This window comes from Xenopus laevis, chromosome 7S (genome assembly GCF_017654675.1).
Source record: "Xenopus laevis strain J_2021 chromosome 7S, Xenopus_laevis_v10.1, whole genome shotgun sequence".
In the NCBI taxonomy this organism is placed as follows: domain Eukaryota; kingdom Metazoa; phylum Chordata; class Amphibia; order Anura; family Pipidae; genus Xenopus; species Xenopus laevis.
In genome coordinates, this window is record NC_054384.1 from 14,383,104 (window position 1) to 14,403,863 (window position 20,760).

The 20,760-nt window shown below is 42.9% G+C and overlaps 1 protein-coding gene across 1 annotated transcript in view; it reads right to left on the reverse strand.

Moving 5' to 3' along the window:
* LOC108697391 (receptor-type tyrosine-protein phosphatase epsilon) overlaps positions 1-20,760 on the reverse strand; it is a 117,089-nt gene that overhangs the window by 34,413 nt on the left and 61,916 nt on the right. Inside the window, exons 2-4 of the mRNA XM_018227397.2 lie at positions 18,747-18,847; positions 6,660-6,771; positions 3,476-3,549 (exon numbers count right to left, since the gene is read on the reverse strand). Of these exons, the coding sequence (XP_018082886.1) occupies positions 3,476-3,549; positions 6,660-6,771; positions 18,747-18,843 (283 nt within the window). The 5' untranslated portion in view covers positions 18,844-18,847. The remainder of the gene's footprint in view (positions 1-3,475; positions 3,550-6,659; positions 6,772-18,746; positions 18,848-20,760) is intronic.

The following is a 20,760-nucleotide window of genomic DNA, read 5'->3' on the forward strand; positions in this document are numbered from 1 at the left end:
AGTTTGAGGCCACAAGGTTGCTGTATCGACAGTCATGTACGGCAGCTCTGTGCAGGCAGGTACACCTCTGATCTTTAGAGTTATGTTTAGAAAAATACAAGCAGAGCTTCACAGAGCCACAGTGATGTGCGGGCCGGCCCGATACCCGCAGGTTCGGGTCGACCTCACACCCCCCTTTCCGGGCCCGGTTCCAGGTTGAGCTCTTCTAAACTGCTCTCCCCGCCCGTGACCTTACAAATGCCAGCTTCTGGGTTCAACTTTTATAGACGCGCGCCTGCTCGTCCTGCCCCTTTTGTGATGTCATCGGCGGAACTGGTTGCGTGGGTCTATAAAAGGAACCCGGAAGTGAGGTGCGGGTGGAGGGAGGGCGGGTGTAGGTCCGGAAAAACCCAACCCGCACATCACTACCACAGATACAAGTAGCCAAATTGACTGCCATTGTGCATAGTAAGGCGAGATGTTGCTGACAGCTCTTCATAATAGGGCTTTTTAATAATAGGGCTGTCCAGTGGCGTAACTAGAGTGCGCTGGGCCACCCTACAAAAAAATCTTCAGAGGGGCCCAGCACATATACACACACAAATACTAGTCTGGCATGAAGGACGCTTCATAGGTTTATTGACCCTTGCAACCAAAAAAATGAATCCAGGATTCAGCCTTTTTCAGCAGAATTCGGCCTGTTGTCTTTCTTATGCTTTCTTTTAATGGCCTCTGCTATTCATCTTCCTCTATGACTTCTAAACTGCTGTGTAGTTGCTAGGGTAATTGAGCCCTAGCAACTAGATAGCAGTTGAAATTGCAAACAGAGCAGCAGAACAAAAAATGTTTAAATATTTAAAATTATAATACATGCAAATGATTTTACAATACTACCTTCTATACAATACAGGTATGGGATAGGTTATATGGAAACCCGTTATCCAGAAAGCTCTGAATTACGGAAAGGCCATCTCCCATAGACTCCATTTTATCCAAATAATCCAAATTTTTTAAAATGATTTCCTTGTTCACTGTAATAATAAAACAGTAGCTTGTACTTGATCCCAACTAAGATATAATTAATCCTTATTGGAAGCAGAACCAGCCTATTGGTTTTATTTAATGTTTTCAGGATTTTCTAGTGGACTTAAGATATGAAGATCCCAGTTACGGAAAGATCGGTTATCCAGAAAATCCCAGGTCCCGAGCATTTTGGATAACAGGTCTCATACCTGTATACAGTAATGGAACTAGGTGGGGGCGGGCCCTGGTGTGGGCCGTGCAGCCGGGCTCGCCCCCACCCTCGTCCGTGTGATTTTTCAATGCGGCTGCTGCCCGTGCGATCTGCCGGGGGGGCCCTGCGGGGGTGCTGACCCTGGCCCAGTTGCACCCCCTGCTCCCCCGGTAGTTACGCCCCTGCCTGTATATGGGGTAAGCGCAGTCCCCAACCTCGTTGAATCCAAATAATCTGGATTATTTAGATAAAATAGAGTCCATGGGAGACGGCCTTTCCATAATTCAGATCTTTCTGGAAAATGGGTTTCCAGATAACTGATCCCATACCTGTACTGGATATTAAATGGTCAAATTATACTGAACTCATGATGTCAAATATATAAAACATGCTGAGCACCAGTACAGTAACTTTGAGGGTGACAAAGGCCTCCGGTTGGAAAACTTTTTGCTTTTCTTGGAAGTCCAAGATGAGCCAACACTAATATAAATACCATTCACTCTAAGTACATCACACGGGAGGTTTCTCAAGATTTCTGTAGCCCTGACTGTCAATAATACATAGGAACAAGCAGGAACGGCCCCAGCACTGAGAGACAAGTGATAAGAAACACAGGGCTCTCCATGTGCAGCACAGCGATAGGGAATCACGTGACGATAGAATGAAGGCAGCAGCACCCGTCTCTTGCCTAGTGGGTGCTGAAACATTATCATACTGAGCACATGAACTCCATTGTAATCTGGGAGTTTTCTGCTGCTGCATTTTCTACACAGATTCCTTTGCAGTCTCCCTGGGCTTATTCCAGTATAATACATCTGAAAGCATGGCAGGATAAATGTAGCGGCAATATTACCCTTAATAACCCCAGGACCCATTGTAGGACAAACACAGTGCCGATTTCACCAATAATAATACCAGAACACATGGCAGGATAAATGCAGTGACAATATTACCGGTAATAACCCCAGGACACATTGTGGAACAAAAACAGTGCAAATTTCCCCAATAATAATACCAGAACACGTGTCAGAATAAATGCAGTAACAATATTACCCTTAATAATCCCAGGACACATTGTAGGACAAATACAGTGCAAATTTCACCAATAATGACACCAGAACACATGGCAGGATAAATGGAGTGAGAATATTATCCCTAATAAACCCAGGACACATTGTAAGACAAAAAACAGTGCAAATTTCACCAATAATAATACCAGAACACGTGTCAGAATAAATGCAGTGACAACATTACCCTTAATAACCCCAGGACACATTGCAGGACAAATACAGTGCCAATTTCACCAATAATATTACACATGGCAGGATAAATGCATGGTCACTTGAATGTATAATGCCCCCAGTGGCAAGCCTCAGGTTGTAGGTACCTAAGACAAGCCCCCAAACCCACCCTGCTCGTCTTCTCAGCTGGACTCAGAATCTCCTTCTCACATGCACGGCCGTGTACGCAGGGCCGCCATCAGGGGGGAGAGTTGTAGGGGGCCCCCGAGGGTAAGGGGGGGCGGCCACGCCACACTTACTTGATTAGCTGGGCCCCCATATTTGTGAGAGCTGCTGACTTTGGGAAGGCATGGACGTTTAAGGGGCCCTGGCCACCAATTTTCTTATAATGTGGGGGGGCCCTGACCACCAATTTTGGCCACCAATTTCTTTTTCTCATGTGGGGTCCTAGCCACCTATATTTTTTAATGGGGGGCACTGGCCACAAATGTTTTTTTATGGGGGGCCCTGACCACCAATATCTTTCTATTTTTTATTAACATGTGGGAACCCTAGCCACCAATATTTTTTTTGTTTTTTTACTGTGTGGTGGGGGGGCGGACCTGTAGGTGGGGCTTGCAGTGCTCCGAATTACAGGAAGGCCATCTTCCATAGACTCCATTTGAATAAAATAATCCACATTTTTAGAAATGATTCCCAAATTAGATATATTCAATCCTTATTGGTTTATATTATGTTTTAAATGATTTTTTAGTAGACTACGGTATACAGATCCAAATTATCCGGAAAGGTCCAGAGCATTCTGCATAACAGGTCCCATGGCTGTATAATACCTCCATTCAGTGTGCAGAAGGAAATTATTAGTGTTGGTCTGGGGATCCTTCGTTAAAATCAACCCATCGATTTCTCTCTCTCTCTATATATATATATATATATATATAGATCTATATATATGTATATAATAGTCTAATGCAGTAATAGAAATGTTTGCGGGTAATGAAAACCAGAAATGTGAACCCACCTTGTTCCTCTAGGATTCCATTGGGCATCTTCTTGTCACTGGAGTTGACATCGGCCTTTCTGTGTTTTCTGGACCTTAGAAAAAACAAAGCGCGATCTTTTATGGACGATCTGATGGGTTTGAATTTCTCCATCTAACTCGGCATGTGAATACAGGAAGCCTTGTAACTGCTACTGACCAAGTTCCTTTTATACCGCTGTTAAGCTGCTACTTCTCTACGTCGGTTCCCACCCCAAAAAAATGTGTCACACAACCCACAGACTTATTTTCCTCTTAAATTATGATTAGCTGAAACAACCTAATGGCTCTGTTGCAGCAGTGACTGATGAGGCAAGGGATCCGGTAACCACATTTGTACTTTAGATTAATTTTTAGTATGACCTAGAGACTGATATTCTGAGACAATTTGCAATTGGTTTTCATTTTTTATAATTTGTGGTTTTTGAGTTATTTAGCTTTTCATTCAGCGGCTCTCTAGTTGCTAGGACCCAAATGACCTTAGCAACCATGCATTGATATGAATAAGAGACTGGAATATGAATAGAAGAGTCCTTGAATAGGAAGACGAGTAATAAAAAGCAATAACACTAGATTTATAGCCCTATAGAGCATTTGGGGGTTTTTTTAGATAGGGTCAGAGACCCCGATTTGAAAGCTGGAAATGGAAAGGAATTTTAAAAATTGCTTACAACAAGCCATTCTATAACACAGTAAAGGGTAACAAGCGAGAACCAGCCCTTTAAAGGTAAAGCTAAACGCAGACTGAAGCTCTGCTTGCATTCTTCTAAACATAAAGAAGACCAGAGGTGTAACTTTGCCTGCTCAGAGCTGCCGGACATGACAGTTTCAGGCGTCACGGTTGCTGTATCGACCGTCATGTACGGCAGCTCTGTGCAGGCAAAGTTACACCTCTGATCTTCTTTATGTTTAGAAGAATGCAAGCAGAGCTTCACAGAACCACAGATACAAGTAGCTGTTAAGTAGACAAATTCCACTGCCATTGTGCATAGTGAGGCGAGATGTTGCTGACAGTTATTTAAAATATGGCTTTGTAATAATAGGGCTTTATAATAGGGCTGTCCAGTGGCGTCACTAGAGTGTACTGGGGCCCCTGCAAAAAAAAAATATCTTCAGAGGGGCCTGGCGCACTCTGATTCCCAATCCACTTCCCGTCCTGCCTCCACCCCGCCCATATCCCACCTCCTTCCTGCCCACTTCCCACCTGACTCCGCCCACTCTCACCAGACTTGCATTCCTCTTCCTCAACGCAGGTTAAAGAGCGGCTGGGAAGGAGGGGGTTTTTATTAGCTATAGAGGAAACACAGAAATGGACACTAATCTCCCCGAAACTGCCTTCCCGCCGGCTAGAACCTAAATCGCTGGAGGGATGACACTTTGGCGACTTCGGAAAACGAAGCGATCCGAGTGCCATACCTTCGGTGATTTAGATTCTAGCCGGCGGGAAGGCAGTTTCAGGGAGATTAGTCGCCCGAAAAGAGGTGATTTTTTTGGCGACGGAATCTCCCTGAATCTTCACATGTGTCTCAGCCCTAAAGGAGCAGTAACGTGTTTTGTTCACCCTCACTTTAACTCTATTAAAGGATCTGTTTAAAGTTTAAAGACGAAATCTCCCCAAGTCTTCTTCTGTCTCTGCCCTTACGACATACAAGGAAGAAAGAAAAGGCTCGTGTCACAATGGGGGTTTGAGAAAAACGAAAGTAAAACGTTCAAAGACAAAAGTTCCAGAATTCAGTCAGCAATTTACAGGCACGGTGGGGGGGGGGGTCTAGAAAAATCATTAGAATAATGAAAACAAGGATCTGATTGGCTCAGAGGTGTTACTGTAACGGGATGTTCTATTTTCACTACAAAAACCCCAGGGAAAAATATAATATTAGTCAAAGTGTCAAGGGAGTATTTCTATTGCAAACTCATTTGGGGCTTTGTTTTTAAAGTTATTTGTAAATAGTGTCAAAAGCAGCGGTTTTCTGTCCATTTCTGCACTGCTGGTTCTGTCTCTTACTCATTGTAGTAAAGTTAGCCTTTGCCTCCTACTTCGTTTACAAATACATGTAAAAACACTCGACATTTTTAATTAATGTACATTGGAAAGTTGCTTAAAATTAACATTTCATTTTTTTTTTTTAACCTTTGGGTTTACATACACTTTAAGGCAGAGGAGCGGTTACGTTGCCTTCGCTGAGACGTGCTTGAAAGAACCTCGGAGCGGTGCAGTTTTCTCCTGGTAGGTGCACTGACCCGGGGTTTCAGGTAAGTAAATGTGATTACTTAGGGGTGCCTAACACCCCCTAACTGTCATCCAGTAGATATTCTGTTATACTGATGCTTACTGAGAATGTACTTGCCCAAGGAAGCAATATGGCAGCTCCTATTGCTACGTACTATATAAATGTATATATGTGTATGTATATATAAATATATATATGATAAACAAAAGCTATGAGTATCTTGTAAATTATATCCTTATAAACAGTGAGTTCTGATGTCATCGGTTATAAACGGTGAGTTCTGATGTCATTTCTGTCACATGACTCACTGAAATTTGTGTATTATAATAAATAAAGTGCCCTCAGTTGCAAAATATGAGGATATTGGAAGTTACCTCGGAGTTCCATGACCTTCGGCCTCGTGTTTTTATATGGTCGTGAAACTCCTCTGTAACTTACAATGTCCTTATAATTTACAAGAGGGGGTACTTTATTCACTATATGAATTTATCTATAAAAAGATATTATAAGTCACGAAGAGTTTTATGAACAAATAAAAGCACGAGGCCAAACTCCGAGGTTGCTAATATCCTTATAATTTACAACAGGGGGTACTTTATTCACTATATATGTATATATTTTTATATAACTCTAATATAACTCCAAGGTTACTTCTAAAAACTTCTCATATTTTCCTCAACAAGGGGTACTTTATTTATTATAATACACACGTTTTAGTGAGTCATGTGACAAAAATGACATCACTACTCACCATTTATACATCATATTCATCACCACTCACCTTCTATAAGGATATAATTTACAAAGATAAGATATTCATGGCTTTTGTGTATTTTATATATATATATATATTGCCCCGGAGCAAAAATCAGAAAGCAAACTTGTAACCGTTTTCCTTTGATTTCGTTTCAGGCACAAAACAGAGGGGTCATTACCTTAACAGGTATCCGGCCAGTAGAATAAGGACAAAGCAGACGAGGAGGGGCACCAGCACTGACGTCAGCAGCGAGCGAGTCTCATCATTTGCATCATCAGGGGGAGTGGTACCTGGAAAGATAAGATATATCATTTGCTTTCCTTCCTTATAATATAATTATTATATGTCCACACATGATAGAACAATATATCATATTAGTGTAGGTTATTCTGCACACTAACACCTTATATACTGTACCTACACCTCTGTGTCTATTCATGAGCTGTCGAAGAAAGAACGACCTCCAGTCTCTAAATTATTGTTTTCAGTTTTTGAGTTATTTCGCTTTTTATTCAGCAGCTCTCCAGATTGCAATTTCAGCAGTCGGTAGCTAGGATCCAAATTCCCCTAGCAACCATGCACTGATATGAATAATACCACACAGAATTAGAGTGCTCACCTGAACGTAATTACCCTCTCGGGTGCCGGGTGCTAAACAGTCCACAGGACCTCCTGCTCAAGGTCCAAATAACTCGAACATCCAAAGAAAACTGTAGCACACCGATCAAACTTGTCTTGTGAAGAAAAGTGTTTTTATTGGCTCACGGCAGACATAAAGTTTGGCAACGTTTCGGGCCACGCAGGCTTGATAAAGGGCCCTGCGTGGCCCGAAACGTTGCCAAACTTTATGTCTGCCGTGAGCCAATAAAAACACTTTTCTTCACAAGACAAGTTTGATCGGTGTGCTACAGTTTTCTTCTGATATGAATAATAGACTGGAATATGAATAGGAGAGGCCTGAATAGAAATATGAGGAATAAAACGTAGCAATAACAATATATTTGCAGCCGTACAGAGCGTTTGTTTTTAGATGGGGTCAGTGACCCCTTGAAAGTTGGAAAGAGTCAGAAAAAGAAGGCAAATATATAGAAAGGCCGGTGTTTTTTTCCAGAAAATGTGGCAACCTTAATCTTAATGGACCATTAATCTGATGGCAGTTGCTACACTATTCAAGAGTCAGTTCAGCTACACTGCTTCATGAGCAATGCAGGGAAAGACAAGGAATATTACTTTCAGTGGCAATTACACATACAGATAAGTCCAATGGAAATTTGTACTTAAAGGATCGGTAACGGCAACAACTGAAAGTATTTTAAAGTAATGTAAATATAATATACGGTTGCCCTGTACTGGTAAAACTGGTGAATTTGCTTCAGAAACAATACTATAGTTTATATAAACAAACTGCTGTGTAGCCATGGGAGCAGCCATTCAAGCACAGGATACACAGTAGATAACAGATAAGTACTACTATAGTTTATATAAACAAGCTGCTGTGTAGCCATGGGGGCAGCCATTCAAACACAGGATACACAGTAGATAACAGATAAGTACTACTATAGTTTATATAAACAAGCTGTTGTGTAGCCATGGGGGCAGCCATTCAAGCACAAGATACACAGTAGATAATAATCTATTATTAACATTGGACTCATTGGGCAGCATTTTTACTGGCCCGGCTGATAAAATACCAGGTGGTACCAGTACTACTGTCAATGTGTGCACTGTACTTAGGGGTAATAGTAAATATGATGCTGTCCCCTGCTTTCAGGGCCGGAACTTGGGGTAGATCGGTGCCTAGGGCCCCAAGGTGAGGGGAAGAAATTGTATGGCTCCTGCCGCTCCCTTTCTGCATGGAACACTGCGGATGGGCGCTAGTGGCATCAATGTTACAACAGTAGGGTGGGTGGGTTTGCATATGGCAAGGAGTGGCAGGTGGCTTCAAACAAGTGGTGGGGCATAGATTGGCTTTGGGCAGCCTTGGTCTACTACCCAAATTTTCTCATTCAGAAAGATGCCTGACTATACAGCCAGAGATTAATGTAAATCGTAAGAGCAGCACAGAGATGTCCTGAGATTCAGCCTTCACCATTGTATCAAAGTAGTGGTCCATACCACAGTGGCCTGTGGCTGTAACTGGGATTATGTACGTCCAAGAACCATGTTTTGTAAAAGAAAAATCATAGTAGAACCTACGGCAGCTTCACGCAAGGAAAGATAAACGAGGGATGGTATTCATCCCAGGGAACTAAACAAGCTTAGCTCTGTGGTTGCCAAACCTCTTTACTTAATTTTTCAAGACTTATCCCGTTCTCAGCCTCAAAACTATAGGCTGGTTAGTCTGACATTAGTGGTAGCAAAGCTTTTCGAAGGGATACTAAGAGGTAACATACTTGACTTCATTGCAAATCATAATACTATGAGTTTGTGCCAGCATGGTTTTATGCACAACCGGTCTTGCCAAACAAATTTAATTGCTTTTTATTAGGAGGTGAGCAGGGACCTCAACTCTGCAATGGCAGTGGATGTGATCTACATGGACTTTGCTAAAGCATTTGATACAGTGCCACACAGAAGGTTACTGGTTAAATTAAGGAAAAGATAGACTACAAAGAGTGGTAAATGGTGGTAAATGGAACATTTTCTAATTGGACCAGTGTTGTTAGTGGAGTACCGCAGGGCTCTGTACTAGGTCCCTTGCTTTTCATCTTGTTTATTAATGACCTGGAGGTGGGCATTGAAAGTACTGTTTCTATTTTTGCAGATGATACTAAATTGTGCAGAACTATAGGTTCCATGCAGGATGCTGCCACTTTGCACAGTGATTTGTCTAAGTTGGGAAACTGGGCAGCAAACTGGTTCAATGTTGATAAATGCAGGTTATGCACTTTGGCAAAAATAATATAAATGCAAGTTATACACTAAATGGCAGTGTGTTGGGAGTTTCCTTAACTGAGAAGGTTCAAGGGTTTTTTGTAGATAGCACGTTGTCTAATTCTGGGCAGTGTCATTCTGTGGCTACTAAAGCAAATAAAGTTCTGTCTTGTATAAAAAAGGGCATTAACTCAAGGGATGAAAACATAATTTTGCCTCTTTATAGGTCCCTGGTGAGGCCTCATCTGGAGTATGCAGTTCAGTTTTGGACTCCAGTCCTTAAGAGGGATATAAATGAGCTGGAGAGAGTGCAGAGACTAAGTGCAACTAAACTGGTTAGAGGGATGGAAGACTTAATGAGGGTAGACTGTCAAGGTTGGGGTTGTTTTCTCTGAAAAAAAGGCGATTGCGAAAGGACTAGGGTTGCCACCCACCCGGTATTTTACCGGCCTAGCCGGTAAAACACCTGTCAGGGCCGGGGCTGGTATTACAAATTTACCGGCAATGTAATTGCTAGTAATTTGTAATACCCTTAAAAAAAGCCCTTTGCCCGCCCACAATTTGCTAAGAACTTACCTTTTTTTTCTGGCTTCTGGCCATTGTGTGTGTTGCTCCACCCCTTTTGCTTCACTTTACGAGGCTCCTCCCCCTTTGAGTCATGGGCCGTCCCCTTTTGTTCCCACCTCCCTACCGACCGGTAAAATGTTTCAGAAAAGGTGGCGACCCTAGAGGGGACCTGATTACACTTTATAAGTACATTTGAGGGCATCTACAAAATATAAGGGGTTAAACTGTTTCATTTTTAATACTTTTATAAATAAAAAAGGCGTTGTGACACGCAAGCAATCTCAGTGGTAACTTGATCACTGGTCCAGGACACCAGCAAACTCCTTCCAGACCGGATTTGCTTTTATCAATCCAATATTGTGGGATGTCATAGAGATTTTATACAGCTTCTCCGCTATGTGATCTCAATAGAAGCTTTGAGCTTTGAATTCCCTCTAAACATAACAATTATGCTGCTCCATTAGAAAGACAAATGATGTATCTGAGCTGTAACTGCCTATGGATGACAATGTAATAGAGCTGCCGTACACTCCGGTGTAATAGCCGATTATTATGAATTATTAGATGTGCATTAGGCACAGTTGGGTGGATCCATTGCTGCTGGGAGGGGGTAGATATAATAATATAGCTACTACCCCCTGTACAAAGTGAGTTATAAATGCTGTAATTATAAATTTAGTAGCACCAAACATACAGGAATTCACCCAAACAAGGACCCAGTTCTCTATTTATCACTGTCCTCTGCACCAGCGACAAACCACAAAACAGGAATTAATAGTCAATTTAATCAAGAGCAGCAAACCCTACCAACCAGGAGGCTCAGTTGCTAAGTTTGATTCGTACTTTAGTGTTATCTGGAATGATTGTTGCCTCAATGAATGTGGATACTACCGGGCAAAATAAATGGAACCAATGAGCCAAACAGTTGTGGACATGCAAATGTTTCCACAATCGTTGCACAAAAATATTCCAGAAGAAAAAGGCTTTTTAGCTAGAGGTGCCAAAGTTAGGTGCCTTCAATATTTACTTACTGATACCGTGGGCTGGTGTACCTATCAGCAGAAAACTGCACCAGCCTGGGGTTGTTCCAGCAAGTACCACGGACCAATCATCTTTTTCCACTTCTTTCTTCATATTGCTCAAGAGCAATAGTGTGAAATAGGCAGCTTTTTGTTTAACTTCAGCTTTTTGCTTTACTGGAAATGTACAGCTGTACAAAGAAGAAGCAGGAAGAGGATGGTTCCTTGGTGCTCCCTGGAGGAACCCTGGGTCGGAGCAGATTTTTACTCTTGGGGTGCTCTTTTTTGCTCTTCTTTAACTTGAAGGTGCTCATAAATGTTGCCAAAGTTGCACTCAGCGTCGCTCAGTCTGTCCTGCCCCTGGTTCCGGATTGATCATTGTAGGCTTATTGACCTCTACTGTTAGCGGTTGTTCCCGGGTTCCCAGAGCAGCCTGAGTTAATTGGTACAGCTTAGTTGCATCTAAAGAATCAGATGCAGAAGTGATGAAATCTGAGCACCAAAGACTTTCAGCAGAACTCTGTCCAAGTTCAAATACACTTTAATGCATTGGCTGCAAAGCCCCGTTGCAACTGCCATTACACTACAATTATGGGGGGGAAACACTGTGGTGGAATTGAACTTTACACATTGCACTCATTTTGGCTCGTAAATGAGCAATATTTAGATTGCCAGTACAATAGCATTACCAACCCTAACTTGTGATATACTTTCTAGGCCAGTGAAATACCAGCCAGGTGGCAACCCAAGCCTCTGCAGAACTTTAAAGGAGAAGTAGAACATTTTTAAAGAATAGAGTCTCTGCAGAACCAGAGAAACCGGACACTCAAGAAGAACGCAACTCCCCCATACCTGGCCAGGTCAACAACCCTGTTCCAGGGCAGAGAAGGCAAAAATATCTGGGCCTCAGTGATGCGAATGCCCCTAACAATTCTGGACTAATCTATGTGGCCCATCTTTCCTCTCGCTGTGGTTCGCGAGAGGTTCCTGAGAGGACTGCGCAGCGTATACGGCAGAGATCACCGTGCCAACTCCATCCCCTGCTTTCTCTCATTACCCGACTCTCCAGACTTAATTTATAGCTGCTGTCACACACTGTATATGCATGAAAAGGAGAATCTGGTTGCCGTGGTGACACTCAGCAAAGGTGGGAGCCGCCGGAGTGTGGAGGTATTTTTATGTTCCGACTTGTATTCATGAACGTTGCAGCAAAGCTCAGGGACCTGTTATCCGCTTCTAATAACGTGCAATCGTCTGTGTCACCGTAAGTGTAAAACTTTAATTATTGCCTGCCTTGGTATCTATGGCTCCAGCATCAAAGTGCCATTATGATCGCAGACAACTGGGATTGTGTACATTTTTATAATGCCTTCTTGTATAAGGGAATAGTGAATAAGCCTCCTTATGTCTGGTCTAGAGGAGGTCCTGAGGTAGACTAATTGCTATGGGAATTTTTTCTTTCTTACTACAAAATCTAAAGTGTTTTCGACGAGTGTAGATGTGGTTCCTTGGAAGTCCACCTTGGAGTAGATCTGCCATGGCTGTTCTAGTGCAAGTACAGTAAGCTGATACTGGATCTAGATATTGAAACGTTGCAATGAAGGCAGAAAAGGTCTCAAGGATTCTTTATTCACCGAGTATAGGAGGAGGTTCAGGTGCACTACCTTCAACCTTCAGCTGAGGGAGCATATTAGTAGTATGAGCAGACACTCAAGGAACAATTCTCCACACAAGTGTAATAAAGTCTTTATTTGGTATGTATGGCATCGTCTTACGCGTTTCTTATCTCCAGACACTTAATCATAGGCTTCATGAGCGATGGTCCTTAAGTGCCTGCTCATACTACTCATACTAGATATTGAACCTACCATGTCACTTACCCTGTTCTTGTTAAAAGACAAGGAAGCCCCAATAAACATTGTGTCTACCTATAGCTATAAGCTCTGATTCATCTCAATTAACATCCTTTCTATAATATTGTAGTACTATAGAAATCTCCCATACTCCTTCATCTTCCACTGTCCAAGGCCACTGACTGTGTGCACTACAAAGGTACCAGGGAAAGGAGTATATATGGAATGGATGGGGTAATTTTCAGAGAAAACTGGAGTGGGCACAGTACATCACACTTCAGGTGTCAACTCTAGTTCTTCCTATAGTGAGCCAGAAAGGCCTAAAATTAGGCCTTTTCTGAAAGGAAGTTAAACTATAAGCCCAGAAAATACACATGGGCAAACTCTGACCCGTTAGCTGCTGGCCCCTAATTACTATCAGAAATAAACGGCTCTGTTGGAGCACAGTACAATGCTGCTCAGTAATGAGGGGTGACGTGCTGATGCCACAGCTGCTGTAACAAAATAAATTTTAATGCACCATAGAACCTGATGTAAAGGCCATAAAGGAACAATTCCAAACTAACCAGACATTGCCAAAGACAAACTACACCCCTGCATCATTTTAAATATCGGTGCCCCGGTACTGTCCTGCTTACTTGACCATAAAGCAAAGCTTGCAGTGTGGTTGGTGTTCCAATGATGGATGGTGACGTTACTTCCAGTTCTGCGGGTCTCCGGGATGGGTTAAAGTTGCAGGTAAGGTTGGGTAGAGGGTCCGCAGGTCTGGGTTGGATTGTGGGTCTTGGAGTTGGTGCCGCAATGTTTGACTGTGTTACTTTCAGTTTCCAGCTCAATGGCACTGACCTCTAACCAAAAGTGTGTATAGTGAAGGAACAAGGAGCCTGGATTTCACTGCACATCTTAGCCATCAGTGACATAGAGCGAGATTCCAGAAGGGACATGGTTGAACATGGTGGTTGCCAACCCTACTGTCCAGCTCAGCTTTAGGAGGTCAATTAGGGGGGAGAGCAAGGTTGTCTTCTGAACCACTTATTGTGTGGTTTTGGAGGGTGGGGGGGGGGGGCTGGGGTAACAATATTTAAAATGTCATACAGGAGAATGTAATTGTCCCTATTAAGACAAAGGTGCCAAGAGAAAAATACCATCTGCAGGAGGCCCGGTTATTTATAATCTAACCAGCATCTTCTCTCTTTGGGTTTATATTCTTAGCAAGCGATACCAAGCCTAGGGAGAACAAGTCAGTACAATAAGTTGATATAGGCACGACAACTGCCAGTCAATCAATCAGGAAGAGTTTCAGAATCTGAAAAGCAGGTAGGAGGACAGGTTTTTTTTTTTTAGTAATAATAATTTACACTGATTGGCAAGTAGTGCAGCTCCAAAGAAATTCCATATAGAATGTGTGGGAGGAAGATTACTGCAGCAGATAAGCACAAAAAATATTCAGCAGCACAAGTTTCGATTCCCGCGAAAACTGCACATACAGAAAATGAAATGTAGACTTTTACATATATATATGTATCTATTTCTATATATTAACTTGGCTTATGCACCGCCATACAAGCACGTAAGTACCAATTGGTTCATACATCTCCACATCTTGTGGACTCCTATATGACCAGAATGCATTGTTCATTATTCAGCTTTAAGGGAAAATACATTTACCAGATTGTATTGTTACCACCATCTCTATCACAAACATCAAATCCCAATAGGTGTCATCTAGTTCATGGTAGGGTCCTACATTCAGCTGGATACCCTCGGAATACCCGCAACACTCTAATGTTATGGGTATAAAGTCCACCCCCCATTCCCTGACCATGCGGCTACTCTGCAGGTACTCTGCCTGGATAACCAGGTCGATTGCAGTCTTGCAATCCCACCACCTTCATGAGTGAAGACATTTTTCTTACCCTGACCTCGTTGTGATGTCACTTCTGGTCAACAAGGACACGACTTCTTGTTCTGCAGTTCTCTGGGTCAGGTTAAAGGTGGATGTAGGGTGGGAGGGGACAGGTAGCAGGGACAGGGAGGGCATATAACACGGCTGTGGGTCTGGGTTGGGTTGTGTGCTAAGTCTCAAGGAGTATCTAGAAGAGAAAATAGGCAATCTCCTAAAATCTCACCCTACAAGTCCTACAAGCCTCATCTCCAGGCCTGGCCAGCCACATAGTTTGGTGAAAACTGCCTTGTGGTATAAAGGGCCAGGGTCACCATCAGATGGGGACAGATAGGAGTCCTGACAGAAGCCTGGACTCAGTGGTGGGCTCAGACAGATAAATACCTCCCAAAACATAAAGATTTGCACACCCTGAAAGGGTTATGGGGGTGTACTAAGGCATTTTTGAATGTAATGAGGCATGGGCCAGGCATAGTCTATTTAGATATCTTTTATCTAAGGGTCCTATTCTAAAAAGTTGAGAAGGGCCATCAGGGTGGCTCAGGCCGGACAGTAGTTGGCAGTGGGCACTGCAGGGGGCTAAGTGGATTCTATTCGAAGCCAATAGAATCCTAAAAATTTACAAATTGAATTGTTCCTCTTTTGACATGGAGTTTGTTCAGGTCTCTACACGTTATACAGTGGTTTGGCATTGCCTAATCACAGGTCCAGTGGGCCAGTGATTGAACTGTTCGATCTGCCTGTGTGGGCCAAGCATTGCTTGCAACAACAATCTTTGCCAGACTCTTTTGGTATTTACACTTTCAGGTTTAATTACAGTACATATCCTGGTCTGCTGAAATAATCTCGACTGCGGTCTAAATAATGATCATTTCTCTTAGCGATCATCGGAATGAGCCCATTTGCGAAAAACACGTTAAACGCAATAATTTATGGGCAAGATGAGATCAGCAGGAAGGAGCGTTTACAGACATTGTCAATTTTTAGGGAGTAGCAGCTGCTCCGCTTATTTTTCCAGGTTGCTCCTTCCCCCCTGTTGTTTCCTGTGCGGCACAGGCACTAGTGTTGTCTATACACACCACGGTGAAGATGAGGCATTGAGGTCACAATGGTCGGGATTAGTGCTGAAGGTGGAAAGAACTTTAAACAATATACTGGAATTCCCCAGCTTTGGCAGGGAATTAGCTGATCGTAGAGTTACGGTAGAATGATGATATAAATATGCACATGCAAATCAGACATGTGTCAGCATCATCCATAAAGGAATGCGCCTGTTTAGATGTCTCGGCCGAGCACCTTTGATGGGCATGCTGCTCTCAGCACAGTATTCTCTATGAGAATTGGCAACAGTTCAACTGCAGTTTTGTGACTTTATCACAATAGTGAGCCTACGAGAAGCTCTTTCTCCTCTTTGTCCGACCTTTTCTGTAAAAGAATGATGCTGAGCTATTGGGAGGAGGGAGAATGGATGGTTCTCGGTTTATCTGTATAATTACCATCTTTAAAGGAGAAGAAAGGCAAATGTATTGACTTACCTGTAACCCCGGGCCGGTGCTCCTATCGGCAGAAAACTGCACCGGCCAGAGGTTATACCAGTGAGCACCAGGGAGCGATCCACTTCCAGCTTCTTCTTTCTTCAAATTTCCCGGGGCAGACGCATGCGCAGTAGAACGAAATAGACGACTTTTTAGTTAAAGTTCGGCTCTTGGTTCTACTGTGCATGCGCAGCCACGCTAAGAAAGAAGAAGGCGGAAGAGAATCGCTCCGTGGTGCTCACTGGTATAACCCCCGGGCCAGTGCAGTTTACTGCTGATAGGAGCACCGGTCCGGGGTTTCAGATAAGTCAGTACAATCACTTAGGGGGTGCCTAACATTTGGCACCCCCTAGTGCACCAAGCCTTTCCTTCTCCTTTAAAGGAGAAGGAAAGGTGCCGAAGCAGTTTATTGTCAATAGATTAGCCACAATAGTGCAAGCTATAACACTATTTATTCTGTAGAATGCTTTACCATACTTGAGCAATCAGCTCTAGAAACTCTCTGTTTGTTTAGGATAGGAGCTGCCATATTCACTTGGTGTGACATCACATCCGGCCTGAGTTTCCCTGCTCAGTCATAGCTCTGGGCTCAGATTACAGCAGGGAGGGGAGGAGGGAGGGGGAGAGGAGCAAACTGAACATGCTCAAGCCCTAGCCCTGAAGGTTTAAGATGAAAACAGGAAGTCTGATACAGAAGCCCATGTGTACACAACAGAAGGAAAGAAATGTGGTGTTTCTTTTGACAGAGGACTCAGAGCAGAATTACTTTGAGGGTTTACTCGTGTATTTATATAGACCTTTCTAATACAGCTTACTTTTAGCCTTTCCTTCTCCTTTAAGAAAAATTACTTTTTTGAAAAGTCCTGCACTTTCTGCCTGAAAAGTCTATGGAAATATGGTGTACTGGTCACTATCCGCCCTAAGTCATTAGAAATAGATTAGGATATACTTCTTCTAGGTATTGCTAGACTTTTCAAGGCATTTTGCTTCCACACTTTGTTGCCACAAAAGCTTTAATATTTGACATAAACCGTATCTAAGCTGCCAGATGTCTTCAGTCTTGTGCAGTTAGAGAAGTCGCACAAAGGCTTCTGAATGCTGCAATCTTCTCTAGCAAAATGATTGCATTCTAAATGCCTAGACCAGCCAGTGAACAAGAACCGCAGACAATACCGCCCTACCAATGCTAGATGATCTCTGGACACATCCTTGGCACCCAGCCTTTAGGTGCCTAGTACACTTTGTTTTAAAATTTGCCTGGTAGCTTTATGTATAGAATATTCCTTGTCTTTCTGCAGCAGATGCTTATTATACCATAACCTTTTCTTGGGTAGGAGCAGTGTCGGACTGAGCGGGTCTGGGCCCACCGGGGGCCGGGCTGCTGTATCAGGGCCCCTTCAGGCCCCCCTCCCGAGCCGCAAATCCAGCTCTGCCCTCCCCCCTGATCGAAGAAATGTGCTCATTATTTCTTCAATCGGGGGCTGGAGGTCAGGTGAGCAGGTGGGTCTAGGCCAGCAGGGCCCATGAGGGCTGGCGGATCAAGGCCCTCACCCCCGACTTTCTTTGAATATTCACCTCCATTGCAGGTATCTGTAAGCCAAGGAGTGGAAGAAGTGTGGATGACATGAAATAGTGTAAAGACATTCATATAAAAGCCCATCAGGTATGAGCAATAATCAGTTGGCCAAATGGCCATGTGTATCGAGAACATACAAGGGACAACATGTGGTACGGCTGTTTTCTATTGTTACAGTTGTCAATCCAAAGAGCACAAATGATTGAAACTATTCCACGTCACTTCTTCATCTTCCAATTTCCACACTCATTGGACAACATGAGAACATTTTCAAACCTGTCCAATTCCTGAACCGAGCAATAGCCATACTACATGGCCACAGCGGGCCACCATACAAGTACCAATAATATTGTACTTTATACACAGTTGTGCGCGATGCATCAAAGCCGGCTGGACCAGTGCTAGGTTACATGTGTGAGTGCGAGAATCTTTGTGAATCAATGGTCTCTGACTATGCAAATGTTGTACAGGAGAATATTGGACAATATTAATAAATTAATTATTTTTAAAAAAAATTAAAGTTTGGTAAAACCTTGCAAGGAAAATATATGTAGATCATCTTGATTCTAAAACATGAACAAACGGGAAACGACTCAAATGTAGTGATAGGCGAATATTGCCTGGCACGAATTTGCGGCGAATTTGATACCGGCGAATAAATTTGCGAATCTCCTGCGTCAATTTCCGATTTTCACAATTTTTTCGTGAAAACGTTTGAATTTCGCAATTTTTTCTTGCACTTTCCCGATTTTTCGCCGTTACTTTTGCGGGAAATTCGCGAATTTTTCGGCGAAACGGGAGAAATTCACCCATCACTACTCAGATGAGGAATCTTGGAAGATCTCATTATAATCATAATTATATGGAATAAATTGTAGAGCTCATCATTCCAACTCTGACCAATGTACACAACCGTTGAAGAGACAGTCCTGACTTACTTGCTTCTGTTGTGTAGGTTTCATTATCGGCTGCGGCCAATACGTCACAGAATGTGAGAGTGAAATAGAAAAGCAACGAGTAGGGATATCCCATCATGGTTCTGAAAAGAAAGAGAAGAAAAGATGAGCAGACTGTTAATAAAGAGTGAGATATAAGAGACTTCTCACCTTCAGGTAATATTTTTACATGGAGCATTTTGACTGCTATTGCCATCGAGGTCAAAACGCCTTCCTATGCCTCCTGCACTGAACAGCCAGAAAAAGATACAAGGTTTCTAACTTAATTGGCTTTTGGAAGAGAGCCCAGAAGAGCCAATTAAGTTAGAAACAGTGTATCTTTTTCTGGCTGTTCAGTGCAGCAGATCAAAGAGAAACGCGGGAAATAGTACAAATCTGGGACTGCGAGTTGAGCTGTCAAAAGCGGGACTGTCCCGCTCAAAACGGGACAGTTGGGAGGTATGTGGTGGAACAGAACAAGTTTCTGTCATTTGTGTTCTTTTAAAGGAGAAAGAAAGGCTGTATTTACTTGGGGTGCCAAAAGTTAGGCAATACAATCCCCAAGTGATTGTATTTATTTACCTGGCACACAGGGCCGGTGCTCCTATCGGCATAAAACTGCACCGGTTCGGGGTTATACCAGTGAGCACCACGGAGCGATCCGCTTCCGGCTTCTTCTTTCTGGGCAGACTCATGCGCAGTAGAACTAAATAGTCGACTCCTTCGTTAAAGTTCAGCTTTTCACTCTACTGCGCATGCGTCTGCCCCGGGAAATTTGAAGAAAAAGGAATCGGAAGAGGATCGCTCCGTGGTGCTCACTGGTATAACCCGGAACCGGTACAGTTTTCTGCTGATAGGAGCACCGGCCCAGGGTGTCAGGTAAGTAAATATAACCTAACATTTGGCACTCCCAAGTAAATACAGCCTTTCCTTCCTTTAAAGGAGAAGGAAAGGTTAAAACTAAGTAAGCCTTATCAGAAAGGTCCATCTAAATATACCAGTAAACCCCCAAAGTAATGTTGCTCTGAGTCCCCTATCAAAAGAAACACTGCATTTCTTTCCTTCTATTGTGTACACATGGGCTTCTGTATTAGACTTCCTGCCTTCAGCTTAAACCTCATTGCCCAGGGCAAGAGCATGCTCAGTTTGCTCCTCTCCCACCACCCCCCTCCCTTCTCTGCTGTAATCTGAGCCCAGAGCAGGGAGAGACTCAGACAGGAAGTGATGTCACACCACATTAATACTGAAGCTCCTATCCTAAACAAACAGAGTTTCTAGAGCTTTTTACTCAGGTATGGTAAAATATTCTACAGAATAAATATAGCATTCTAGCTTGCACTATTGTAGCTAATCTATTAGCAATAAAATGCCTCCGTAGCTTTCCTTCTCCTTTAAAGCTAGAAACGTTCAACATAAAGACCCTGCACAACAAAGTCTGTCCCTGCAGCTGGGCCTTTAAAGCCCATACGGATTCCCTGGAGAAGAAAAGAAATGTTGTTCTGCAAATAAAATGCCTTTGATTCAGTCGCGCTGCTTCTCAGAATTTGGTGTGGGGAGCCCGAAACAAGAGAGCACTGTTTATCAAACCGCATGAATACTATTGTTTTAAACCCGTGAAAGGCCTTATTTTTGGAAACTTCAACAAACGCCGAATGTGAGAGACATTCCCCAAACCCCAACCAGCAGAGTCTTTCCCATTACAGTATTCGGCAGTTTTATACAGTGCAGACATTACAGGGAATAATATTGTACCATGTATTGTAAAGTTGAATCATATCTAACAGACATCTATGTCGATTCTAATATCCTTATGTTTAATCTACAACATTATTTCTTATAATGCACAGATCATATAAGTAACATGGCTAAAGGAGAACTAAACCCTAACAATGAATGAGGCTAAAAATGCCATATTTTATATACTGAACTTATTGCACCAGCCTAAGGTTTCAGCTTGTCAATAGCAGCAATGATCCAGGACTTCAAACTTGTCACAGGGGGTCACCATCTTGGAAAG